We start from the raw sequence: 27,754 nt of genomic DNA on the forward strand, positions 1-27,754 counted from the left end.
TACTGTACAAGGCAGTGCTGCCCCGAGGACAGCAGCAGGGCCCGGCTGTCTGCTCCCTGTAGGTCCCAGTGTCACGATGGGCCGGGCACCCAGCAAGTATTCATTAAATGCTTCTCGGATGTGTCAAATGCTAACTTCGTAGTTCTTCAACTGCTCCACCATACAGTGTTAGGGTTCACTCTGAGTTGGCCACAGCAGCTAGCCGGGGGGCAAATGACACTCCGGCCAGAAACACCCTACAGGCCATTCATTTAATAAGCAGTGGGAACCAAACCCAACCAGAAATTCTTCCCTGATAGGATCCCTAGAAAAGTTCTTAAATAGCTCCTAGGCAGTCCTGACCTCTGCCCCCAGGTTCTACCTTTGAGTATCTTCCGAGGTCTGGAGAGGCTAGAAATGGGTTTCATTTCTGAAGGAGCAAGTCAGGTGGGCTGCGTAGACGAGGTCCACACTCGCCGTTTACAGCCTCTCTCCCGGACACCTGCGACCTGGGCGTCACCAAAGCAGGCTGTTTGCTTCACACATTCTGAACGTTCCTCTAGACGTAAAATGCCCTCCAACGTTTCCGCTCTGCTTCTGCTGAACTGTCCTCCCAGATTTCCTTCTCCGTCCGCAGCCAGCTCCTCCCCCCGTGCGACACCCCGACCTGGCCTGGCCGCAGTCCACGGCCTTCCTTTACCCTCTTTCCTTCTCGCCGCGTTTCTTTCATTTTCTCCCCTCTCTCCGCTGTCTTCATCTTTTCCAACCTTTCTCCTCCTTGGTCCTGGCTCCCTACGAAGCCACACCCGTACGGACAAGCGCCGGAGAGTTTGATAATTTACTTCAGGTCAACAAAAGGGAAAGAAAAAAAAAAAAAGTGAGCTCCAGCGACGCCGTAGCAGAAGCTCAGCCCGTGCAGCTGAGAAGGTCCCGCCCGCCTTGCCTGGGCCCCACCTGCCAGGACGCCCGGCGCTCGGCCGGGACCCGCCGCGGCCCGCGGGACACGCGTGGAGAGATGAGCCCCGGCGGCCGCAGGTGCGGGCGGCCCGGGCGGGCCTGGACCACGGACGGGGCGGGCGGGGACGTGCTCGGCCCACGCCTTCCCCTCCCTCGGCGCCCGACGGCCCCGGGCGGCCCAGCCCCGCGTAGGCTGGAGGCGGCCGGGAAGGGCCGGGAGGAGCCAGCGAGCGCGGGGGTTCCCGCGGGTCCGGGTCCCGCCGGCCGGCCCCACGCTCCTCCGCCCGGCGGGCTCAGGTGCCGGCGGAGCGGTGTCCGGTGTCGGGTGTCCGGTGTCGCAGCAACGGCGGGAGAGCCGCGGCGCCGAGGGCCAGGCCGGTGGTCGTGGTGAGGGGCGCGCGGGGCCGCGGGGCGCACGGGCAGCTCCGGCTCCGGGCCGGGTCCCCGAGGGGCGCGCGCGGGACTGCCCGGGAGGGAGCGCGCGGGCGGCGGGGTGGGGTCGCGTGGGGGTCGCGGGCGGGGGAGGACGGCCTGCCTCCTGCGGGCCGGGCGGCGGGGACGCTTCTCTCCTTCGAGGGCGCCGTGGGCGCGGGGGAAAGGCGCGGGGCCCGGGGTGGGCGCGCCGCCCCCGGAAGACGGGCCCGGACGGTGGCCGCAGGCGGCCCGGCGGTGACCTCCCCCCGCCCTCGGGTTCGCCGGGCGCCCCCGGGGTGGCGTTAGGGGCAGCGGCGAGTCACTGTTCAGGTTCGCTCAGAGTCGTCTTTCCCCCGCCAGAGTCACAGGAAGGAGGCAGGCGAGCTCCCCTCTTTCTAAACTTAGTCCCTGCTCGCCTCCTAAAGGGCTTTGTTTGACTGCTTGCTTAATAGAACGACTTGGATACAGGTTTGTTTTTTTTTTTTTTTTTTTTTGAGTGAAGAAGTAAGTGGAAGGCGTATGCGGGCATAGATCTGGCATGAGTGGAGTTTCTGGGTAAATCCGTGTACAGTGATTTCAAATTTCTGAAGTGGGGTGTATATTTACAAAATTTACCAAATTGCTGTCACCCTTGGCAATTCATTTTATCCTCAAAGATAGCCCGTGTGCAGATAGATTAATAACATAAAGTTGAGTAAGATAACTGAAAGTCTGAAAACAGAGCTGGCTGTTTTAAAAGAATTAGAATTCAAACTATATTCTTACCATTAAAGTTATACCGTCCATATCACACTATTTTTATTATTGATTTGGCTGTATCTCTGGCATTTGGGGTAAGGTCTCAGAGTCATTAAAAATACAATTAAAAAAAAAATAGGACAGTGGCTCTGGAAAGTGTGAGAGCTAGGCCACATCTCTAGGCATCCTGAAAGACAACTGTGACCCATTAGAAATTTATTTTTGGAAAAAGTAGCAGATGTGGACTTGTTGCTTGTCATTTCTGTCTTTTAAGAAATGTGTTGTACAAGAAGAAAACCGAGTTAGCCGAGCTTTCCTTTTTACTGGATCTTGCATAAGTGGAAGCCTGCTGCCCTCAGTGTGTTAGACACGGAAAGTCATGCCCGTTTGAATCAGTAGCAGCACTGATTGTCCGGGATAAAGTGGGGAAACCCTGGTCAGCTAATTTCCTCATTTCTACTTCCTCTACCCCGGCTCCACTTGTCTCCGTAACTCCCCACTAGATTATATGGCCTAGACCTCAGATTACAAAGGGTCACAGTTCAGGCTCATTTCACGGTGAGGAAACTCCCTACAGGGAAGTGAAGTGACAACCCAGAGACACACAGCCCGCAAGGCAGAGCTGGCCGTCCCGTAAGTGGCCTGAGCTGTATTTGAGGAAGGCGTTCGTTCACACCACTGGGAGTCCACAGCCTCAGCGTAGCAGGCAGTGCATGTTATTCAGCAGCCTCGCCCCACATGAATGTTGTCAGCTGGGTCCCCAAGTTTTCTCTGAGGATAGAGGGAAGCCAGTATCTTTCCCTTAAGGTCCATTAGTTATCTTTAATGCCAAAAAAACCCATGTTTTCTACAAAAGGCGAAACAGCACAAAATGGAAGCTGTGAGAGCTTGAACGTGTCATCCCCGAGGTGCAGAGCAGCCCTGCACCCCACTGCCCGCCCGTGCTGCTCCCAGGGACAGTGGGAGGGGGAGCCAGGAGACTGAGTGCCCGGTGAATGCCGTGGGCAGCATCGCCCACGCCTGGGCCGGCATGGCGGGCATTTCCCGCTGTCCTTCCTGGGGTGGGGGCTTTTCAATACCTGGCCTCCCCTGAGCTCACCTGCAGTTGCAGGGGTGAGGCTTCTGCCCCTGAGAGGGACCCTGCTTCGTGTGCTTTTGGTTCGTTTCCGCTTTCGCGAGAACTTGCTGGTTTTCATTCTAAAACTTCACCAGTGGTACCGCATCCCGATGATGCTCTGATTCTGGGTTCACAGACTCTGCTGTATTGACTTGGAGCCAGACTGCCCGGCGTACGCCTTTCCATCTTCTATAAAATGGGGATAGTGAGGGACTGAACTCCAAGATTATGGCAAAGATTCATTAGTTACTGCATGTCAAGCGCTCAAGGTAGTGGCTGCGCGGCAGGTGTCAGCACTTGTGACCAGGAGCGCTCTGGGTGGGGAAGTGGGGGGGGGGGGATTTGGCCCTTTCAGGGTTTTAGTTTTTAGGCTCAACCCACACTGTCCCTGTTGCTGGGAGTCACCCGATTCAAACTGGGAAACAGAGTGGAAGCCTCCAGCTTCACTGGGCTGCTTCCCTCCCCATGTTTAATTTCTGTGAAAGTCAACCCCTGCTCAAGGAACGTGCCAGCATAAGGACATTTACCGGAATGTCAAGGACTCTTTCCCTTTGGTTTCTTACCACTTGGTCTGGGAGCACCGGAGTCCAGTGAGCTGAGGACCTGCATTCTTCCTGCGGTTCTGACACCTACAGATAAGAGCTCAGCCTCAGGAAACCTCCCTTTAGTGTGGATTTAGTTGGCCCACCCCTGGAGAAGCTGTGAGACCCAAGAGTCAAGAAAGCATCACAGAACTTCAGTACTGTGGCCGTTACAGCCTTTGAAGATCACCTCAAAGCAAAATACAAAGCTAGCCAGGGAGCCGGGGGCGGGCATGGCTGACTGAGTTAAAGTCAGACAGTGCCTTTAATTAAAATTTTCTGTTAACGTTGTGTTCCATTTGAGTTTTGGTAGTTGAATGCGGCAGATTGTAGGATGCAGTTAACGGGAGCCGTGGTAGCCTCAGTAAAGGTCCCTGCTACACAATGACTCGTTAGTGAATCGAGCTATGTGTTGTGTATGCAAACCACTCTGGGTACCCTGGCTCTTGGGCTGTTGCTCATGCTTCTCTCGGAAGACTGGTGTAAATGGAGAAACATTCATGAGGAGTATGAAAAGGTGAAGCTGCAGGGGCCTCCCAGGGGTGAGAGGAGCATCACAGTCTGGCTGGAGAAGGACCAGGTGATGGAACTGGGAGAGCCATGGTGTGGCTAAGTGACTAGTCTGAGGTTTAAGAGCATTTGAACTTAGTTTGGAGAAAAAGATATTTGAGAGGGCGTGGCTAGGTGGTGGGATTATTGAGGCATTGTAAGCACAAAAGGATTCGTCAGTTTCTTAGACCATAGGTGATCCTGGAAAGTCGAAATAAGTAAGCTTTTTTTGTGTATCCTATTATACTGGAACCAAATAAACATCTTTTTTTTTTCAGAATGGAAATCTATACATTATTTCCTTCTGATTACAAAAATATGAAGGTTTGGTATATTTTTTTAAATAGACCAAATAGAAACATGTGAAGTAGAATGAAACCGCAGTGGGGTAAGCACCCCCATGAAACAACCTGTGTGCTTAGGTCCAAGGTTCCTTCCTCTGAGAAACTCTCTTACAGAGCCAGGACCCTTTGTGATGAGCCTGGTCACCTCCACTCCCCCAGTTTATCTGGTCTGTAAATTTAGATCCTATTAAATTAGGTTATCTGGAAGAGGTACACCTAAAACCTGGTGACCTTCCAAAATGTACATGAATGTTCTCTCCTGCACCTGCACAGTTTTCATGGTTCTAGTGTGTTGTCTGAACACTGTATTGTCCCTTTGTGAAGATGAAAGTACATAATTGTATTTATTTAGTGCTACTTTTAAGGAGAAATGGGAAAATGGCACTGTGGTCTAATGTTTATTTCTTCTTTTTCCTTCCTTGAGCATGGCTTAGGTTTGGTTTGGGTTTGGGTGGGTAATTCTGAGAAATCTCAAAAACGGTATTTCCTTTTGAAATAACTTCTTTTAATTTTTCCCTGTGCCTTTGTCTCTTTAACTCTGTTCTTAGCCATGGACGTAGTGGGTTGTTGGGCTCTGAGGTAATAGTATGTTTGCTTAGTTGGGAGAAGGCCAAACCTCTGTTCATTTTTTTGTTTCCCTGAGATTGACCTGTTAGGGTTTGTTTTGTTTTTTGATAAAGTATCTTTGGAAATTACAGGATACAGGTTACACAAACTCTTAACAAAGCTTGATTCAGCTTTCTTGTGAAATGAAAAGCAATACTGTATTTCCTCCAAGCTTTATTCCTAAGCCTGTCCTGGCCCCATGTCTGCACATTTTAACACTTTTTAACACGGCCTGCATTTTGCCTGTTGCTCTTTGCAGGTTCATGAGTGGCGTTTTGGACAGGATGCTTGGTGCCGGGAACCCAGAGCCAGTTTGTTGAATTACTGTCCCAGCCCCTCGAGTCTCAGGGAAGGTCTGCGGGTGCCTTCCAGGGCCAGCCCAGGTGAAGGCAGCCCTGGAAGCCATTTTCAAGAACTTTTGCCACAGGTGTAAAAGACTCCACCCTTGCAAAGATGCTGAAACAGATACTGTCGGAGATGTACATAGATCCTGATCTGCTGGCAGAGCTCAGCGAAGAACAGAAACAGATCCTGTTCTTCAAGATGAGGGAGGAGCAGGTCCGCCGATGGAAAGAAAGAGAAGCAGCAATGGAAAAACAGGAGTCCTTGCCAGTGAAACCCAGACCAAAGAAAGGTAAGCGGAGCCCGCCTTGCCTGGGAGCCTGCACGTGGGATGCCTCCCCGCTCTTTCCCACGTTTCACACCAGTCAGAAGCAAGCCAGGTGTGAGGTCTAATTTGGCAGGTGGACCCTCAGTGTTACTGAGATTTTAATGGTGCAGTTTATTGACTTGAAGTCTCCATGCTCGTGCATGTACACACACACACACACACACACACACACACACACACACACACACACACACACACACACACACACATATGCACGCACATGCCAATTACCCTGGAGTTGTGAGGCCAAAAGCAGATCTCTTACTCGAAATCAGGCTGATCTTAAGCTGCAGTAAAAAGTCACCCGTGGAGCTGGACCTGAGGGGAAATAAGGAAGAGTTCTATCCCCATATTGTCACAGACAACTAATATTCTGCTACCAGCATACAAAGTCTTTGTGTCAAAATCTTTGTAGCAGTGCTGTTTGCATTTCCTAGATTCTAAGAGATATTTCTTTGAGTTTTCTTTTTTAGGGAGATTCACTCTTAAAATGCAAATACTACTAACAGGAAAAAAGTCATAATACTAATTTTTTAGTGTGAGATTATTTTTCAGATGTACTACGTCTTCCTGACTCAAGGAATCCCTGGTAACTTGAGAAGGCCTTTTGAGACCATGGGTGAGGAGGAATTCCTTGTACATCAGGATATACACACACAGAATTGGAAAAGCACACATTAACACCCCCCCCCCCACACACACGCACATTCTGTTATGGATGAATACCTATTTTGTTTAAAAAAAGCACAGTTTTCGGCTTTAAATTGTCAAAGTGTGATGGGGAGCCTTTATTGAGTAATGGTCAATAGAAAGTTAATTGGTCTTAGTGATTTATTCCGTGTCACTTCTTGCTATCATTTTGAAATTGTTAAACTGGGCATAGTTCAGAAAACAAACCTGATGTCTTTACAGGAGACGGAGCCACATTTGTGCTCTGGGTGGGATCACCTCTGTAGGAGAGCATTACATTTTCTCTTAAAGGCAAAATGCTTGTAGGTTTTGCCTCTTTACTTTGTATTTACTTTTAAAGTTGCACTTGTTCATTTATCAGTGTTTATGAAATCCTATATTTGGGATGCTTTTTCTGTAATAAAATGTTATCATTTGGAAAAAAACAACATGGTTTTCAAGGTCACTTACAGAGAGGTATTCAAGATCAATCTCTCTTCATTTTTCATTAAGCCAGGAAAACTTAAATTTGATAAAACCATTCAGGGTTTCAAAGATTGAGAACATGAATCTAACTTGTATACACAGACTCAAAAAGGAAGTCAGTTTAGTGACCTTTACCTTGTACTGCCTTTCATTAAAACCTTTTTCCAATTAAGCCTTTATTTTTCTTTTAAATATTTATTTATTTGGCCGCGCCAGGTCTTCGTTGCTGCGTGCTGGATTTTCGTTGTGACATGCGGCATCTTTTAGAATTAAGCCTTTATAGTGATACGGAAACAAGTATGAGCATCTCATTTATTATTACTATCATCAATGGCAGCTATTTATTAAACACCTGTTTTGTCAGACACCACACAAAGCACTTTTACATACGTTATATGTCATCTTCACAATATTTCTGCAAAATAGGTATCAGTTGTCCTGTTTTACAGATGGAAAAACTTAGAATCAGAGAAGTTCAGTAATAAATGCAAGGTCACACCACCAGTTAGTGCCCAGATCTTCTGGGTTTCACAGTACCCTACACTCTCCAAATAGATACTTGTTTTTCCTTCTAGAGGTAACGTGTCCAAACTGAAGCATGAGCTTTTATCTTTCTGAACTGGCTCCTTCATTTCCTTGCACCCTTCAGTCAGAGTTTACCAGGTGTAACCAGGCCACTGGGCACCATGCTGGTTGTGAACATAACACACAGATGTGGTGCGTGACTCTGAAGCCTGGTGACAGCAGAAGGGCTCTTGCCCCTGGAATCGTTGGCCCAGGCTCTTTGAAACACTTTGGGCTTCTCATGTTTGCTGAATTGTTCTCCTCGTGCTGACTTAAGACAATAATTTCCGTTTCTTTGCTTAAGTTCTTCCTTTGCAGGGTTTGAATCTACCTCTTCAAAAACCTATGTTACTTTATAAGTTAAGTGATCATAAAAAATGTATGTTGATTTACACAGTGGAATAGGTGTATATCAACATACTTTTTTAATGATCACTTAACTAATCTAAAAAATACAACAAACTAGTGAATATAACAAAAGAAGCAGATTCACAGACGTAGAGCACAAGCTAGTGGTTACCGGTTGCGGGGAGAGGCAACGTAGGGGAGGGGGAGTGGGAGGTACAAACTACTGGGGGTAAGACAGGCTACATGGGTGTAGTGTGCAACACGGGGAATAGAGCCAATATTTTGTAATAACTGTAGATGGAGTGTAACCTTTAAAATTGTTTAAAAATTTTAAAAAGTAAATTAAAATCAGAAAAGAATCAAAAGAAAAAGGTGAAATTAATTTTAATATATTTATTTTACCCAAGATGCCCAAAATATGATCATATCAATATATAATGCATATAAAAGTATTAATGTGGTATTTTGCATTAATTTTCCTCCTACCAAGTCTCTGGTCATTTACCTGTCTAGCACACCTAAGCCCAGAGCAGCCTCATTTCGTGTGCTCAGTAGTGACCTGTGGCCAGCGGCTACCAGACTGGACCCTGCAGCTTCTGCCCTCTCGTTACGCCCCAGCAGGCAGACGAGGTCCAGAATTCTGTCCCTCTCTAACAATCATATTTTCACGCTACATTTCGAAATGATTTTCTGATCTATTACTGAGTTAAATCCATACTTCTGATTGTTTTTTAGCCTCTCCTACTTTGGCCTGAGGATTACTGTAAGGTGGACAGGTTCCTGGGATACACAATATGCTAGTTATCACTAAAAGTCTAGTGATGCTTTTTGAAAACTCACCACAGTAGGCTATACAGAGAAAAAAATGACCAGATGACAGCGAAAGAACTGCTAAGTGGTGAGCTAGAATGGTAAAGGAATGGGGTGGACATAGATATATTTATGAGCCAAGAAAAGGACAAGCTCAAAGCCACAGCCCAGCTATGAACCACTAAGGAAAAGTAGCACTTAAGTCATCCAGACCGTTGAGGAGGAACACATGCTGAGGGCTCGACAAGCAGCAGCTGGGGCCTCGTTCAGCCTGGGGAGCCTCAGCCATGACAACACGGCCTTGACTCTCTGTGGCTTGATCACCGAAGACAGAGCAAGATGAGACACAGAGGAGGCCTGTCTTTATAGGGGAAGTGGAGAAAGACTCTCAGAACTTTTCCTTTTCTGTAGTCAAAGAGGAACCACTGTGGTGCAAAACGTATTGTTCCAAGTGTTAAATTTAAGGGAGTAATGAACTTCTGTTGTGAAAAACTGATAGAACTAGTCTCATAGCATTGTGGTCAGAAAAGATGCTTGATATGTTTTCAGTTTTCATAAATTTACCGAGACTTGTTTTGTGGCTTAGCACAAGATCTATCCTGCAAACCGTTCCATGAGCACTTGCAAAGAATGTGTATTCTGCTGCTTTTGGATGGAAAGCCCTCTGTATGTTCATTAAGCCTGTTTGGTCTAATGTGTCATTTAAGGCCCGTGTTTCCTTATTGATTTTCTGTCTGGCTGATCTGTCCATTGCTGTAAGTGGTGTGTTAAAGTCCTGTACTATTATTGCATTACTGTCAATTTCTCCTTTGTTAATATTTGCCTTATATTTTGAGATGCTCATACGTTGGGTGCATATACAACTGTAACAATGTTACAATTGTTATATTTTCTTCCTGGACTGATCCCTTGCTCAGTATGTAGTGTCCTTCTTTGTCTCTTATAACAGTCTTTATTTTATTTTATTTTATTTTTTAATTTTTTTTTTTACGGTACGCGGGCCTCTCACTGTTGTGGCCTCTCCTGTTGCAGAGCACAGGCTCTGGACGCGCAGGCTCAGCAGCCATGGTTCACGGGCCCAGCCACTCCGCAGCATGTGGGATCCTCCCAGACCGGGGCACGAACCCGCATCCCCTGCATCGGCAGGCCGACTCTCAACCACTGTGCCACCAGGGAAGCCCAACAGTCTTTATTTTAAAGTCTATTTTATCTGATATAAATATTGCTACTCTGGCTTTTGTTTTGTTTTGTTTTCCATTGGCATGGAATACCTTTTTCCATCCCCTCACTTTCAGTCTGTATGTGTCTCTAGATCTGAAGTGAGTCTCTTGTAGGCAGCATATATACGGGTCTTGATCTACATCCATTCAGCCAGCCTACGTCTTTTGGTTGAAGCATTTAGTCCATCATTTACAGTTAAGGTAATTATCAATATGTGTGTTCTTATTGCCATTTTGTTAATGTTTTGGATTCTTTCTTTTAGGTCTTCCCCCTCACCCTTCCTTCTTTTGTTCTCTTCTCATGATTTGATGACTGTCTTTGTGTTATGTTTGGATTGTTTTTTTCTTTTTCATGTGTATATCTATTATACATTTTTGGTTTGCTGTTACCAGGAGGCTTTTGTATAGCAGCCTATATATATATATATATATATATATATATATATATATACACGTGATTGTTTTAAGTTGCTGATCTCTTAATTTCAAATGCATTTTAAAAACCCTGCTTGTGTACTTTCCTCCCCCACAATTACTATTTTTGATATCATATTTTACATCTAATTGTTTTGTGTACCCCTTAACTGGTTATTGTGGATATAGATGATTTTACTACTTTTGTCTTTTAACCTCCTTGCTAGCTTTGTGTGTGGATGATCTCCTACCTTTACTGTATGTTTGCCTTTTTCATTTTGTAATTTTCTTGTTTCTAGTTGTGGCCTTTTTCACCTAGAGGAGTTCCTTTAACATTTGTTGTAAAACTGCTTTCATGGTGCTGAATTCTTTTAGCTCTTGCTTGTCTGTAAATCTTTTGATATCTCCATCGAATCTGAACGAGAGCTTTGCTGGGTAGAGTATTCTTGGTTGTAGGTTTTTCCCTTTCATCACTTTAAATATATTGTGCCACTCCCTTCTGACCTGCAGAAAAATCAGCTGATAGTCTTATGGGACTTCCCTTGTATGTTATTTGTTGCTTTTCCCTTGCTGCTTTTAATATTCTGTATCTTTAATTTTTGTCATTTTAATTACAGTGTGTCTTGGTATGTTCCTCTTTGGGTTCGTCCTGTGTGGGACTCTCTGTGCTTCCTGGACTTGGGTGACTATTTCCTTTCCCAGGTTAGGGAAGTTTTCAGTTATTATGTCTTCAAATATTTTCTCAGACTCTTTCCCTCTCTCTTCTCCTTCTGGGCCCCTATAATGAGAATATTAGTGCATTTGATGTTGTCCTAGAGGTCTCTTAAACTGTCCTCATTTCTTTTCATTCTTTTTTCTTTTTTCCTGTTCAGCAGCAGTGATTTCTGCTACTCTGTCTTCCAACTCACTGATCCATTCTTCTGTATCATTTAGTCTACTATTGATTCCTTCTAGTGTATTTTTCATTTCAGTTATTGTATTCTTCTCTGTTTGGTTGTTCTTTATATTTTCTAACTCTTTTGTTAAAAAATTCGAACTTCTTGCTCTGTGCATCCAGTCTCCTCCAGAGATCTTTGATCGTCTGTACGAGCACTACCCTGAACTCTTTCTTGGGTAGATTGCCTACCTCCACTTCACTTAGTTCTTCTTCTGAGGTTTTATCTTGTTCCTTCATCTGGAACATGTTCCTATGCTGCCTCATTTTGTCTAAGTTGTTATTTGTATTTTTATGTATGTGGTAGGTTAGTTATGTTTCTTGGCCTTGGAAAAGTGGCCTTCTGTAGGAGATGTCCTGTGTGTCCCAGCAGCGCACTCCCAACCTGGTCACTCAAGGTATAGGCTCTAGGGGTGCCCCCTAAGAGGACTGTGTCGGCCCTTCTGTCATAGGGGCTGAGTGTGCGGGCCATCAGGGGGGCTTGGTTGGTCCCCAGCCTGGTTGGTTCTCAGGCCCTGCCCTGTGTGGATGCTGCCGGCTGCTGTGTAGATGGATCTGGCCATGAGGTGACTGGTTGAGGAATCCTAGGGGGCCCTGGGGCTAGTGCTGGCTCACTGGTGAGTGGAATCAGGGTACCAAAGACTCCAGGGATGTTGTGCACCCACTGACAGGTGAACATAGGTCCTGGCGCTAGTGCTGGACTGCTGGCAGGCAGAGCCAGGTCCTGGAGTCTGGCTGCAGGGCCCAGGGATCCCAGAACTCATTTCAAATCATTGGTGGTTGGGGAGCCAGTTGCTGGCACAGTTGGGTCTGGGGTCTGGGGTGTCCTGAAGCTTGTGCTGGCCTGCTAGTGGGCAGGGCCAGGTCCCAGCTGGTCCCACAGTAGGGTCTGGTGAGCTGTGGGTGGGCTGGATCTGCAGGCTGTGGGATCATAGTTTTGTTGCTTCTGGTGTCTGCCTCCTGGCCAATGAGTCTGGTCTAGAGACTAGTGCCTGCTTCCTGGAGCGAAGGGTCAGTGCCTGCCCACTGGTGTGTGGAGTTAGGTCTTGGCCCTCTGGTGGGCAGGGCCAAGTCTAGAGGTGTGTCTAGAGTCAGCTGTGGGCTCAGGAAGTCTTTAGGCAGCCTGCTTATGGGTGGGGCTATGTCCCCATCCAGTTGGTTGTTTGGCCTGAGGCATCCTAGCAGTGCTGCCTACAGGCTGTTGGGTGGGACCAGATCTTGGCGCTCACGAGCCAAGATGGCAGCCACCAATAGCAATGTTCTCGCAATAGAATGTTCCCAGATATGTCCGCCACCAGTATTTATGGGCCCAGGGTGATCCGTAGCCACCCCCACCTCTCTGGGAGACTCTGCAAGACCAACACGTAGGTCTGGCCCAGGCTCTTATCAAATTACTGCTTTTTGCCCTGGGTCCTGGTGCATGTGAGATTTTGTGTGTGCCCTTTAAGAGTGAAGTCTCTCTTTCCCCCACTCCTGTGGGGCTCCCGAAATTAAGCCCTGCTGGCCTTTAAAAGTCAAATGCTCTGGGGGTCATCTTCCTCGTGTAGGAACTCTGGGCTGGGGAGGCTGACGGGGGCTCAGCATGTTCACTCCTGTGGGAGAACCTCTGCAGTACAATTATTCTCCAGCCTATGGGTCACCCACCTGGCGTACATGTCTCGTGACTCCTTCTTTATGTCTTTAGTTGTAGAATATCTTTTCTTGAAGGTTCTGGTCTTTTTCATCGATGGTTGTTCTGCAGATAGTTGTGATGTTGGTGTGCTTGTGAGAGGGGGTGAGCTCAGGGTCTTTCTACTCCATCATCTTGGGCAAACTCCTCTTTTGATTTTTTAGTTGGGCTACTAGAAAATGTATAATGACAGGCAGAGCGCCCACTGGACAGCACTGCTCTAGACAGTAAACATGGCACCAGCCAGCACTGATTGAGCTGAAGGCATGTCAGACCCTGAACTCTGTGATTAAATATATCATCTCATTAAATAGTCACAGCCAAGCCTGGAGCTGAGTTACCGTTCACCTTTTACAGGTGAGGAAAATGAGGCTGAGGGACCTTAATAACTTGCCCGGGGCAGCAGCTAGTAAGTGGCCCTGAGTCTGACTCTCCCGGAGCCAATGCTGTCAACAAACATTCCACCCATTCAGCTTACCTGGAGCTTTGTAACAGTTCCTGTTGTCTAGGTGCCCTGCTCGCGTCTGAACACGTGCTTGCATCGGCATCCTGCCGTGGAGCATTTATTTTGTAAGATTCTCTCTGGTAACACACACAAAGGAGGCTGCCTAGCAATGGACCTCTCTCCAGCTGGCAGAAGCCTCACGCAGGAGGCTGGGCTCTGGGCACCGTGTGTGGTGCCCGAGAGGCTCCATGTGTGCCCCTGAAACAGACTCGGGCTTGTGAAATTTCATTTGTGGATTCTCAGGCAAGTTCCTTTATGCAAAATCTTCCCTTTTTCATGAAATCATGATAAAGCCTTGCTTTGTGCCACCTGCTGTGTCTACTTCCTCCCCTCCCTTCCTTTCATTCCTGACCCAGCACGGTGACCTCTGCTGCTAGAGTCAGTTCTTACCTCAGTCGATTCCTCAGCTGCGTCTGACCCTGTGAGCTGCCTCTCAGAGTCTCTTGTTGGTGTCATGGTCACTTGCTGTCTCCATGACGGCTTCTTTTTTCGTCTCTGCCTGACCCTGAATACCCGTGTTCCCCAGGGGAGTCTCACTCTACACCGGTGGTTGGTAACCTTGAGGTGGGATTGAGGGGCCCATAGACTCCATGGAAAACTTATGAAAAGCTTGGACCAGGAAAATGCACACAGAGGACGTTTCGTGTAGAGTTTCCCAATGCTCACAGACTCCCTGAGGCTCAGTCACAGACTCAGAGACTAGGTTAAGGTTAGGGTCCCTGTATTCTCTCCCTGGGGCATCTCTTCTGCTCTTTATGCCAGACTCTCACACCCGTATTTCAAAGCCAGACCTTTCACCTGAGCTTTGGTTTCCATGTCAGTTACCCAATGAGCATCTCCGCTCAGAAGACCCTTAGGCCCTACAAACTTGATGCAAAACCAAGTTAATCAGCATCACCACGGTTCTCCCCACCCCCAGGCCTGGTCCTGCCTCTCAATCTCCACCATGATCTGTGGCCCTGAGTCACCAAAGCCAGAAACCTGGGAGTCCCCTGGTTGCTCCTGACCTCACTGCATCCCACCTGCTCCATCCCAGGGAGGTTTTCCCCACCAACCTGCTTGTCTGTTAGTGTGTGCCAGCCAGAAGCCTTGTATTTATGTTGTTTCATTTAATCCTCGCAAGAATCCAGGGAGGTGAACGTTGCCCCCCTTATTCTTACAAATAAGGAAACAAACTTGGAGAAAGTAACTTGTGTGGGTCACCGGTGGAGTCAGGGTTTGAACTCAGGTCCAGATCTACTCCAGGTCTGTTCTGAGCCACTGGTCCCAGCCCTGTCTGTGCCCCTCACTCTGGGCTGCATAGTGTAACGGACTTGGTGTCTTACGCGTTGAGCACCGGATGCAGATGCTCACTGGCTGCCCTTCCCTTTCACCTCCACGAGCTGTGGACTCAGCGGGCCTCCCTCCTGGCTCACCTTCTCACTTGTCTGTGCCACCACCTGCTTCCCTGGACCATGGTGCCATGCACATTCTCCAACTTCCTTCCTGTCCTTTTGTCTCTATAGTAAGCATAAATATTTTTGAAGTTTTCAAGGATGGACCTGTGTTAGTAACTGCAGGATTCTTACCAGGTTAACTTCAGGAAGTGCCTGTAGGACTGGGCCTTGTCCTTCACTAAATGCACGTGAGGCTGGAGCTGTCCAGCTCTGCAGGGCCGTGAGGGCACATGCCAGTGACCCCACACCCAGCTTGCTCAGCAGAGCCCTGCACGTTCTCCATTTCCTGCCATTCCTGTTGGTGGGTTTCCTTTCTTGCTTTCAAAAGTATTTCCGTTTGGACAATGCGTCAGAGGTGGCTCGAAACACAGCTTTTACCATCTCACAGCCGAGTTTTGAATTCTGGTTCCAGTTTCACCACCTCTGTGATCTTGGGCAAGTTACCCTCCCTAAGCCTCAATTTCCTTGTGGTCAAGTAGGGTTAGTAACAGCCTCAGTGGTGCTCTAAGTATTTCAAGGCAGGCCTGGCACGGGCATCAGTCAGAAGGGACATGACCATAGCACCCGAGTCCCGGAGGCCCCCCCCGGCCAGGCATTCATTCACCCTTTGGTTTCTGGGTTGGAGGTGGGTGACCTAGAGGAGCGGCCAGAGTGGTGGGAGAGTCCTGGGATGTTGTGAGTTCAGGGAGCATATGGACATGGCAGCCTGGGGTTGGTAGGAGCCCTGCTTCCGTCAGCCCTGGTGTAGTTCATGCATGATGCGTTAGGGGCCCTGGTTCTGTTGCTCTTCTGGCTTCTGTTCTCCAAGTCCGTGGTCTTCTCTCAGTGGGGGTAGAGCATGCAATTCTCCCTCTCTCCATCCCTCTCCCTCTCGTGCGCACCTGCTACTGCGCTCGTCCCTCCAAGTGGATCAGTCAGAGTGGAGACCAGATGCTGACTCTGAGGCACAGTCATAGCTCCGGGGGTCGCGTTGACCTCAGTGGAGGAGGCGACCCCGCTGACACCTCCGGGCACTGCCTCCTGCCCCCTGCGGGCCCGACACGCACTGCATGAGCGGCGTCACCCTCCCCCGTCAGAGCGGAATGGGCCTGGCCGTGGCCTTGCCAGGGACGTGCGTGACCCGTCACTGTTTTTGTGTGACATTCTACAGCACTGCCTCTTGAGTCCCTAAGAGCAAACTTGAGAGCACTGCAGCATAGAAACGTGAGTCAAAGACTGGGAAACAAACTCATAATTCAGTGGAGGCGCTGTAACAGGTCCCTCTCTCACTGTCCTCTGAGTTGAAGTCAGCAGGAGGCCCAGGACACCTGGAGAGCATTAAGTCAGGACGAGTTGCAGTGCCTGCCCTGTTAACACCCCTCATGCTTGTACCTTTACCTTAAGGAGGCACACTGGGAACTGAACGTGGTTCCGTGCAGCCAGGTTTCAACTCTAAGCAGCTGAGCTTTTCTCTCTCCTCAAAAGCACCCTCTTTCCCTGCTCTCTCCTGTCCCTGTGTCCCCATCCCCGGCCTGGTCCCTGGCGTCCATACTCCTTCCCCTCCCAGCAACCCAATGGAAGTGTCCACGTTCCCCTGAGCTCCTGGGCTGCTCTGTCCTGCCCGCGGGCACAGCGGGTTGTGGCAGGAGCTCAGTGATGCCTGCTGAGCCCCGCGGAACCCTCTTTGCTCCTCCCCTAGTAACTTGTGCCCAGTCCTTTGTGCCCCGTGCAGCCTGCCCCGTCTGTCTGAAGTGACCGTCTCTGAGGTCGGAACCTCTCCTCTCCTGGAGGCAAGGCATCCTCCCCACTCTCCTTCCAGTTATTTAGGAGTCAGAATTCCCTCTCCCTCTTTTTCCTTTTGAATCAGGACTCTCCTTCCCCTGTCTTTTCTTCTGTGTCCTGACGAAGCACATGCTTTTCCGAGGGTCTCTCCTGGGTTTCATTCTCTGGGCCAGCGGTGTCCACGATGGCATCTGTAAAGTAATCCCCACATTCACACTGTGCATCCTGACCTTACTCTAAACTTCAATTCCATGTTTCAGGTATGTGCTCAACCTTGCCATCTGGGTTTCTAGTAAAATTGAAAATAGTTTATTCTTCGTTTCCCAAAACGTTCACTACCTAACGCCTCAAACACATGTATTTTCTTGACGTCACTGTTTATCATCCCACGTTCTCAAACCTTCGGCCTCATCTTTGAGTCCTTCCTTGCCTCGGCCGCCCAGACGCCATCGCCCCATTGGAGGCCGTCTTCCCCTCGCGCAGGCCCGGCTGGCCTCACCCCTCTTCTCTCCACCCTTTGTCTCTTGCAACATCATTGTACACCCGCTGCACACCGCCTGGTCCAGGTCCTCCCTGCGTGCGGACACGCTGCAGGGCTTCCTGGTCCTGGCACCACCTGCACAGTACTGTCCTGGACTCTTTTTATAATTGAAGTCGAGGTGGTTTACAATACTGCGTTAGTTTCAGGTGTACAGCATAGGGTTTGGTTTTGGGGTTTTTTGGCAGATTAGATGTGATTATAGATTATTATAAGATATTGAATATAATTATACATTAGGTATAATTATACAGTACAATAATTATACAGTGCTGTAGGTCCTTGTTTATTTATTTTATGTACCTGTTATGTGGTTTGTATCTGTTAATCCCATATTCCTAATTTATCCCTCTCCCCTTTAGTAACCATAAGTTTGTTTTCTATGTCTATGAGTCTGTTTCTGATATGGATTCATTTGTATTATTTTTAGATTCCACATATAAGCGATATTATATAGTATTTGTCTTTCTTTGTGTGACTTACTTCATTTAGTATAATATTCTCTAGGTCCATCCATGTTGCTGCAAATGGCAATATTTCATTCTTTTTTATGGCTGAGTAATATTCCAGTGTGTGCGCGCGCATGTGCGTGTGTGTGTGTGTGTGTGTGTGTGTGTGTGTGTGTGTATCACATCTTCTTAAGCCATTCATCTGTTGATGGACACTTGGGTTGTTTCCATGTCTTGGCTATTTTAAATCATGCTGCTATGAACATTGGGGTGCATGTATCTTTCTGACTTAGAGTTTTCTCCAGATATATGCCCAGGAGTGGGATTGCTGGATCATATGGTAGCTCTATATTTAGTTTTTTAAGGAACCTCCATACTGTTCTCCATAGCAGATGCACCAATTTACATTCCCCCCAATAGTGTAAGAGGGTTCCCTTTTCTCCACACCCTCTTTTGCATTTATTATTTGTGGACTTTTTGATGATGGCCATTCTGACTGGTGTGAGTTGATAGCTCATTGTGGTTGATTTGCATTTCTCTAATGGTTAGCGAAGTTGAGAATCTTTTCATGTGCCTGTTGACCATCTGTATGTCTTCTTTAGAAAAACATCTGTTTAGGTTTTCTGCTCCTTTTTTGATTGGTTTGTTTATTTTTTTGATATTGAGTTCTATGAGCTGTCTGTATATTTTGAATATTAACCCCTTGTTGTTTGTATCATTTGCAAATATTTTCTCCCATTCCATAGGTGGTTTTTTCATTTTGTTGATGGTTTCCTTTACTGTGCAAAAGCTTATACGTTTGGTTAGGTCCCATTTGTTTATTGTTTGCTTTTATTTCTTTTGCCTTGTGAGACTGACCTAATAAAACATTGGTACAATTTATGTCAGAGGAGGTTTTGCCTATGTTCTCTTCTAGGAGTTTTATGGTGTCATGTCTTACAGGTGTGGACTCTTGCTTGGTCACTCAGACCAAGAACATGGAGCTAATGCTTTTTGAACACTTGTCATGTGACAGGCCTGTGAGTTCAGACTCATTACCTCTGTTTTATCAAAGAGGGAACTCTGGCTCGGGGAAATATTGTGATATATACATGGTCACGTAAAGCGCTGGTAGAAGCCCTGGGATTTTAGCACCACTTTCTGGCTTTATGCAGCACAGGGCCTACATTTAAACCCTTCAGCCTGGTGTCTGGGACCTGTGCCAGGCGGCCACCTGCTCCCCCTGCACGAGCCTCAGCCCACGGCCAGGTTGCTTCTAAAGCCTCTCGGCTCTGACGGAGACCCTTGTTCCCCGTGGCCCCACGTTGATTCCCTTCTCTGATCTCGGTCATGCTGTTCCTTGTGTCCAGCACCAAACCCACCCCTATTCTCTGTCCAGATGCCATATCCATCCTCCCAAACTGAACACAAAGAACTTCTTATTTCTTCCCTGTCCTTCTGAAGCATCCTCCGTCCTCTGAATCCTCAATGGACTTAAATCTCTCGTGGTTACGGTGTATGTCCCCGGCCCTCCACACATCCCGCAGCACTTCAACACCCCTCCCCAGTTACTGCGACTTCTCTAGGTAACTAGTTGGTCAGCACCTGCCTCCCCCAGCTAGAAGGAGGGACTGGTCTGTCTTGTTTGTAAGTGTTCACGCGTGTCTACCTCAGGGCCTGGCACATAGCAGATATGCAGTGAAGTTCATTAAGTCAGTGACCTACCACCCTACTCTTTCTCTCCCAGGCTCTGGGTGGCCTGCAGGAGGATGTTTCACCCCACATCTCCACAGCACCCAGCTCTGCATCCTGCCAGCATTAGGAACACAGTAGGATTTTGTGGGAGGAGCTACACAGAGGCCCTGCTAGCCCCCCTATCTTGGTACGAAGCAGAGGGCACCAGGCCGACACTCACTTTACGGGAATGATTCCCCCTCCCTGGGTTCAGGGAGCAGTGTGGGCCCCTTGGAGGACCCCAGTGTCTTCAGAGCAGAGACCCCTGTCAGGGCCGCTAAATCTGACACATCCTATCTAATTCCCTTCCTGCCCCAAAACCTCTGCCTCTTTACCTTCACTCTACTTCCTGTGGCATGGCCACGGCCCGGCCTGCATGCCAGCTGCTGCCCATGTCACACACTCAACACCACTGGCTAGTGTGGGTCCTCAGGCCCAGGCATCTTGACCAGCCGTGGACCATGATAGCCCTGGTGAGTCCCCTCTGGGGCCTTCAGGTTTAGGACTGCCCACCCCCTCTCCTGGGAATGGTCCACCGTCCCAGGTTTCAGGGAACATGACCTGTGTGGCCGCATCTGAGGAGCAGGAACTAGAGAGAATGTAACACAACCCCTGCTGGGAGCAGGCGCAAGTTCGGTTATTCAAGTAGCTTCCCCGCGTCTCACACTTCGGGCGTGTCATCTCTCATGGGCTGGCCCGAGTCTCTGAGCTGGCACGTCCGTCTGTCAACAGCACAGAGGGACGGTGGCGCCAGCCTCTCCCGTGAGTCCGTCACGTGTCGTGTGTCAGACCTGGGGACCTGCCTGCACGGCTGTCACCGCCTCCCCACAGCCATCCTCCTGAGTAGATGTTAGCATTCCCATTTTGCAGATAAGAAAATTGAGGCTTAGGGAGATCCCATTTTGCAGATAAGAAAATTGAGGCTTAGGGAGATTAAATAATTTGTCCAAGCCACACAGCTAAGTGGCAGGGCTAGGATTTAGACTAAAGCTGGTCTGACTCTCAAGTGCTGCCTTGTACTCAGCAATGAAACCTAGAAATGTAGTGGACACCCCAAGCCCTGGAGCAGCCGGGTTGCAGGGAGATTCTTAGGCTGTAGATGTTCTGGTGCCTGATGCTGCTTTGTTACCCTAAACATACTGCAGACAATGCCTGCTTTCTTCCCATCTTGCATCTTCACTTAGAAAAGGGGCACCACATTCATCATATTTTCAAACAAACGTACTGCAGCCCACTGCCGCCGCCCTGGGAATGCTGCTCATTCTGAGCAGGTTGGACGGGCTTTGCCTCATCTGATTTTCAGATACTTTAATGATGGAAAACATCCTAACCCATGGCTAAAGACACTTGTTCATCCAAATTCTGTTTTGCCTGCAGACAACGGCAAATCGGTTCATTGGAAACTGGGAGCCGACGAGGAAGTCTGGGTGTGGGTGATGGGTGAGCACCACCTCGATAAACCCTACGACACGCTCTGTGATGAGATCCGTGCCCAGAGGGCACGGCTGAAATCGGGGCAGGAGGTGCGGGAGCTCAGGTATGAACCTGCAGGCCCGTGGGGGACTGGCCAGGCACCACACAACGGGGCTGCGAGGCCTCTCGCTCTCAGACCCTGTGGGGGGCCTGGTGGGACTTGAGGGCGCATGGTGACTCCCAGTTTCTGGAAATTTCCTTCAGACTTCTGGCGACTCCCTTCATTTTCACAGCGCCACCATGTCGGCCGTTTCGCTTTCCTGCTGGGGTGTGGAGGTGGTCCCCCGGTGACCCTGGGCTTCCCTAGCCTCGCGCTGGAACAGTGCAGCTGTGGGAGGGGTGAGGCGCGGGGACCCCTCGGGCTTCAGGCTCCGGGGGTCCCGGAGGAAGTGGGCCCGAGGGTGCTTGTCTGTGCTGGGTGCTGGGAGCTTGCAGTTCAGGAGGAGAAACAGGCAGACACACAGGCTGTGGTGTGCGCTGGGACTAAGGTCAGGCAGAGGGTTCCCCAAGCCCATCATCCTGATCCACGGTGGTGAACCTTGAAAGGTAAGTAGTTTTCCAGCTACAGAAGGTCAGGCAGGACAATGCAGGCAGAGGGGTCATCAAGACCGCTCGATGGGGCATGTATGGCGCTTTGGGTGATGGTGAGTCCTTCCGCCTGTTTGGGGTGCACAGGGGTGAGGGGGGCCGTGCTCTGAAGTGCCTGGAAGGCCAGGTTTAGGAGTTTGGACCTTATTCTGTGACAGTGAGGAGGTGGTGAATGAGGAAGCGACATAATCAACTGCAGAGACAGGAAGGTAGCTTGGGTGGGAGCAGTGAGGCAGGGGATGGGTCCCCTGGGCTGGGTGCCAGGGTGGCCTCTGCGAAGTGTTGGCAGCCCCGTGCAAGCGGGGAACTAGGAACAGACACGTGGGCCTCTCTTCCGTGCCGCGGTCCTGTGACTTCACAGCCGTAAGTGGGCACACGGAGAGAAAGGGACTCTTTGCTGCTGATGACACAAAGGCCGTGTGCCCTGGCTGTTTAGCTTCCGAGCCAGGAGCCGGGCAGACCCGGGTTTCAGTCCTGGCTGCTGCGTGGCCTCGGATGAGTGATACCATTATTTTGAGCCTCTTACAGCAACGCAAGGATAACAGCGCCTTCCTCGCAGGGTTGTTATGAGGATTAAGTTAATGTCTTTAAATACCTAGCAAAGGGCTCAGCCTACCATCAGCGCTCAGTAAATGGTACCCATTACTGGTTTCCATGTAATTTGAATGCAGACCTCTACTTTGGGAAAGCTGTCTTTGTTAAAGACTGTTTTTGATAATTCCACATTTGTTTCTCTTCAGAAAAACTCAGTCCAGAGAATTCACCAGCAGCTTGAAACCAAAGTCACACTCCTCCGATGTGCGGGCACCAGGTGACCGGGAGCCTCGGAGCGTGTGTGAGAAGGCGGCAGAAGAGGGGGGACACGGGCGTGGCCGTGGGCCAGCTTCACCCCTAGAAGAGCAGAAAACGCCTGTGAGTCTTTCCTGCCTGTAAATGTGCGGAATTTCATGACGGGGGAGATGGAGGTATTGGCGTCACTGAGCGTCAGGATCCTAAACTGGCTTTTCTGGGACAAATCCCTCCCAGCTTGAAGGCCCTGCTGTTACTCCTTGTTGGGAGATTTGGGGGTTTGGCTCACCTGCCTTTTCACAAACAGTATAAGGCACCCTTTTCCATGGGAGAAGGTGTGAGGAAAGAACTCTAGATATAAAACTGCATTTTAAGACATTTCCGGGGTTATTTTTCCGTGTTATGTGCCTTCTTAAATGGCTCGGCAGACTCTTGAAGGGCCAGATGGTGGACCATGGAGCTCCTGGGCCCTGCGGCCTCTGTCGCAGGTGTGCACAGGTTGTGGCCACTTTACTCACCAGGATGGTTGGGGCCGGGTCTGGTGCTCGGGCTGCAGTTTGCTGGGCCTGCCTGTAACACGGGCACCTCCGGGACCTAGATATGTCCTAATGGGTCCCCCCTTTTGTTGAGGACAAAGCATCAGTGTCTCTTGGCTTCGTAGGTTCTGCCTGGGATTGTGGAACAGCTGTTGCCTCAACACAACAGCATTCTATACTCAGAACTAGGATGATTCTCTTAGGTCAGGTGGTTTAAAAAGCTCAAACGTAATTTGCGGCTTGGATTATGGTTTGGAAGAATAATGAAACTACATGGTGAAGTATTTCTTCTGCCAGTGATTTAATTACCCTGAGAACTAACGGGATTTGCAGCTGTGTGGCTTCCATTAGGTCTCTGGCTCTATGACGCTGTGTGTGCTCTCTACCTCTTGGAGGCTGTTAAGTGGGAGGTGTATTGAGGAGAAGATCCCAAGATTGATTGATTTACTCATGCAATGAACAAGTACCCATTATGTGCTAGGCTTGAGATGACAATTCAGGAGTGAAAATAAAATCACTGCTGTCATGAATTTCGTAGTTGGGAAAGCAGGGAAAGACTTCACATAAAATCTCATTTCAAACGATGGCTGTGCTCCAGGACTGGGGTATGTTTCTGTGCCTCTCTCACCCCAGGACGTGAGCACTACCGCGGCGTGCATAATGGCTTTGCCGGGGACTCAGAGCTGGAGGTGACCACAGAGGCTGCCTGGGGCTGGAGGTTCCAGCAAAGGGACAGTTGGGCAGGGCTGTGTGGCTGGAATGCAGAGGGAATGACAGAGTGAGGGGCTGGGCAAGGCCAGACAGGACAGGGTCTTGGGGGCGACTTACGTGTTCTGACCCTTTGTGCAGGAACAGCTGGAAATTGTCAGTGATTTTTGAGCAAGGGGCTGACCTAAGCAGATTCATATTTTGAAAGGAACTGACCGGGCATCCCAGTGGGCAGGGGAGTGAGGTTTCTAGCACAGCCCATGTTTCCAAGGTTGGATGCCTGGGGGTGTGGGTGTGTCATCAGCATAAACAGGAACGAACTGCTGGAGCAGTTGCTGGTTTTAAAGAAGATGAGTCTGGTTTAGAAACATCAGGGACTTCTCATGCTCCTCCAGGTGGAGATGTAAGTTGATTTTATACAAAAGAATAAAACACACACAATTTGACTTAGTGTTCACAGAGCTTTTCCTCATGGATTGAGTTCATTTTACAACACAATTCAAGTATGATTTCTTTTGTACAGATGAACAAACTAATGCCCAAAGAGAGATTGATTTGCCCCCCATATCTCAGAAAGTCCTCATTTTTGTATATCTACTTGAACTTCCACTCCCATCGTAACTTTGATGTACTTAAAACAGATTGTCTTCTCCAGATCTGCTCCTTGGACAAGAACTCTAGTGAGAAACCAAGGCAGGAGCTTTGGAAGTCACCCAGTGCATGTTTCCAAATGCAATCCAGGCTTGCGCTGTAAAGATTTCCGTGTTTCGGCCATAATTTAACCATAGTATCTAGAACGATATTGTCACGTCTTTAAAATTGCATTGCCTACACAAGGCCTAAAGTTTATTATAAAAGGAAAAATCATCAAGCCATTTTTATTGATGTTAGTGATCATAATGCTTATCTGAATAACCATGGGAGGATTTAAAGAGCCATCAGTTTTCCAGAATTATAAAAAGTATTCAAGGAAAATCAGCTATAGATTTACTAAAATAAAATGGTCTTGTTGGACTTGTAATGAATTTCCACATGACAGATCATCACCAGAAAATGTGCCCCATATGCTCAGAAAGTTCTCCAGACCTGAATCTGAAAGCACTCCTTACTAGTCTGATCTAAAATCTCTGAAGGGTTATGAAGAAGAGATAAAAGTTAAATTCAACCCAAATGTTGATGTGCCTTCAGCACCGTGGAAGCTCTTGTGTAAGAGTCAGTCACTCATAGGAGGTGGTGCTTCTTAGTTAATGATTTAACTGGGGTATAAGAGTGGACTGGGTTTCTGCATTTGTATCAGCCAGTGTCTTTTCAGCTCTGCTCTGATTATCTTGTGAATGGAGGAGAACATGTAGTCAGGGACGCCTTTGGGCCTGTGTAGGACTTGGGGGCCAATCCCACAGTTAATTCCTTCATTATCCTCCCTCTTTACCCACTAATATTTTGAATAAGATGAAATCAGCTTAAAAGAATGCCAAAGCCAGCTTCAAGAGGAGAAAACAGCACATCCTAAGAGCATAGCCAGGAGCCTGGGATATTCTTTGGTGAAAAGGCAGATTTGCTTTCATGTGGGTAACTGGGGTGATCACAGCGAGGGGGAGGAATTTGACACTTCACATGCATGCATCCCTGGACAGTTGCCAAATGACTTAGATGCACTGTCTCACTCCATCCTCACAGCAGCTGTCGGAGACGTGAAACAGGGTCTGTTCTCCGAGGGGAGGAAGAGAGCAGTGGCTTGTGCAGAGCCTGTTTTAGAGGCAGAGCTGGGCCATCTCGTCTGCCCCGGGGAAGCTATCATGGCTGCATTGTCACCATCACACTGCTGGCAAGAGAGGTTTTGCTTTTGTGCCCCCAAAGCAGGAGTGCTTTAGACCCAGATGTTGTTGGCTTTCAAATTAAACAGTAGACTTTTTTCTGTAAGAAAACACGGAGAAAGAGAAAGAGGAGAGTGGAGAAACAGACGCAATGAGATCTAACTGCCTGGACACCTGCCAGAGCGGATCCACGGCAGTGTCCCCAGAGCTCGCAGTGTGGCCCTGCTGCTGCCTCGGCCAGATTCTCAGAGTTGCGTTTGCACTGCGCATGGCAGCACTGAGTCTGTGAGGCAGGGTTTCTCACGTGGGCGAGCGGACAAACCTCAGAACCTTTTAGAGCCTCTGTCTTCTCACCTGTAAAAACTGGGAATTAAAAATACCTGCCTTGTTTTATCTCATGGTTTATTTTGTAAAAATTACATGACATAATATATTTGGAAACTCTTGGAAAACTGCAAATCCCACTACAACTCCAAGGGGTTATTTTAACCAGAAACACGGGAAGCCTTGCCTGGTCTGCGTGACAGTGTCCTACACCGGCCTGCCCTGCGTGCACCCTGCACGGTGAGGCCGACTGAGGTGAATCGGTCCTTCTGTGAGCTAAGGCTTGTCAGGGGCTCCATACGTGTAGTGATAGGTGTTACGGGGCCATAAGGGAGGCACCCGACTGGGTCTTGGTGTCTCAGGACTTGGGAGGAAGAAGGGACACTCCCTGGAAAGCACTGCACCCAGTGAGGCAGGACAGAGTCAAGTTCCTGGTGGGGAGGGCGGGGCTGGCCAGGGAGGGCGGAGCTGGCTGGGGGAAGCCTGGGGGCCAGCAGGGTGTCAGAGTGAAAGCATCTTGAGTGGGTCCAGGGAGGGAGCGGCCTGACCCAGGCCTGACCCTGACCCAGGAGGGGCTTGGCTGGGACGCGGGGAAGGCACTTTGGGAGGGTGTCTAGAGGCTGTATCATGGGGGAGGAATCAGGCTCGTCCTGTTTAGTTTTGTGTTGCTGCTGTAGCAAATTACTATGAACTTAATACCCGTTTGTTATCTCACAGCCCCCAGGTCAGAAATCTGACATGGCTTGGCTGGGTCTTCCGTTCTCACGAGGCAGGAATCGAGGTGTTGGCTGAGAAGGGATCTTATCTGGAAGCTTTGGGAAAGAATTGCTTCCACGCTTATTCAGGTCGTTGGCGAATGAGCCACGGCAAGCCCTGTCAGCCTGGGGACAGTCCCGGGGCTGCCTGCCTGCCTCCTCGTGCCGCCAGTGTGGCCCCTCCCGCAAAGGCAGGTGGAGTCTCTCTCCTGCTTGGAATTTAGAGAGATGCTAAGATTCTAGACTTGACCTTCTCCTGCATCTCTCGGACTCCTGCTGGAGAAAGTTCTCTGCTTTTAAGGGCTCATGTGATTAGTTGAGGCCATTAGAACAATCCAGGAAAGTCTCCCTATTTTAAGGTCTGTAGCTTATAATGAATACCTGCAAACTTCCTGTGTCACATAACACAGACACAAGTTCCAGGGGATGAGGGTGTAGACATTTGGGGGCTACTCTACCTGCCACACCCTCTAGGCGGTGGACTCAGTACCACTGGCCTAACCTCCCTTATCCAAACCCCTGGGCCAGATGTGTTTCAGATTTCAGATTTTTTCAGATTTTATAGAAGAAATGCTGTGTATATACTGTATAATATATAGTGTCCCCGGCAGGGTTTGGTTACACTTTGCAATCAGTTACTGTAAATACTGTAAATGATCTCATGTTAGTCCAAGTCAGGTTTTCCCCTCAATATGAGTTATGTACGTTCAGAGCTTGTTGGATTTCAGAATCGTTAATAAGGGATTGTGGACTTATGGTAGGTTTTTGCTCTGTGTTAACATAATGAGAGCAAGCATGGTAAACGTAGTCAGAAGAACTGGGCTTTCATTCTCTGTGTCTGCAGGATTTCGTTTTTTCTTATCTATAAAATGAGAGGCTTTTAAAAGGTATGTAGACACAAAGCATAAGACCTCTTACGCACCTACACCTGGGCAGACATCACTAATGGATCGCAGCTCTCCTTCCCCCGACCCAGGGCACATGCGCCCTCGCGTCCTGTCCACAGATGTCTCATGCTCAGTCCTGGGAGTGAGCGCTAGAGATGGAATCTATTTGCTGAGATGACTCCTCCTAGCCTTCCAGCTATAAATGCCGGTGATCCTAAACAATACCCATGCCTGTGTGGCCTGAAGGCGAATATTTTCTCATGTCTTTATGGCTGTTAAGGAGGGTTTCCATGCAGTTTCACTGGAAAAATCACATCACCAGGGCTGGACTTTCATATCCAAGCAGGAATTAGGCAGGGGTGTGAGGTCCAAGCCCAGCAGTACAGGGCTGAGGTTAACCCAGCCCCAT

At 48.8% G+C, this 27,754-nt stretch overlaps 1 protein-coding gene across 2 annotated transcripts in view; it reads left to right on the forward strand.

Moving 5' to 3' along the window:
* Positions 1–267: 267 nt before the first annotated feature.
* The window catches only part of SH2D4A (SH2 domain containing 4A), a 75,991-nt gene continuing 48,504 nt past the window's right edge, over positions 268–27,754 (forward strand). Inside the window, exons 1-4 of one of the 2 annotated variants that reach the window (XM_060001345.1) lie at positions 268–1,014; positions 5,545–5,919; positions 20,849–21,008; positions 22,273–22,444. In XM_060001345.1, coding sequence (XP_059857328.1) covers positions 5,739–5,919; positions 20,849–21,008; positions 22,273–22,444 — 513 coding nt within the window. In that variant the 5' untranslated portion in view covers positions 268–1,014; positions 5,545–5,738. Of the gene's footprint in view, positions 1,015–1,088; positions 1,324–5,544; positions 5,920–20,848; positions 21,009–22,272; positions 22,445–27,754 lie in introns of those variants that run through there. The other variant, XM_060001346.1, reaches the window with a different exon arrangement.

This window comes from Delphinus delphis, chromosome 21, assembly GCF_949987515.2.
Source record: "Delphinus delphis chromosome 21, mDelDel1.2, whole genome shotgun sequence".
Classification (NCBI taxonomy): Eukaryota; Metazoa; Chordata; class Mammalia; order Artiodactyla; family Delphinidae; genus Delphinus; species Delphinus delphis.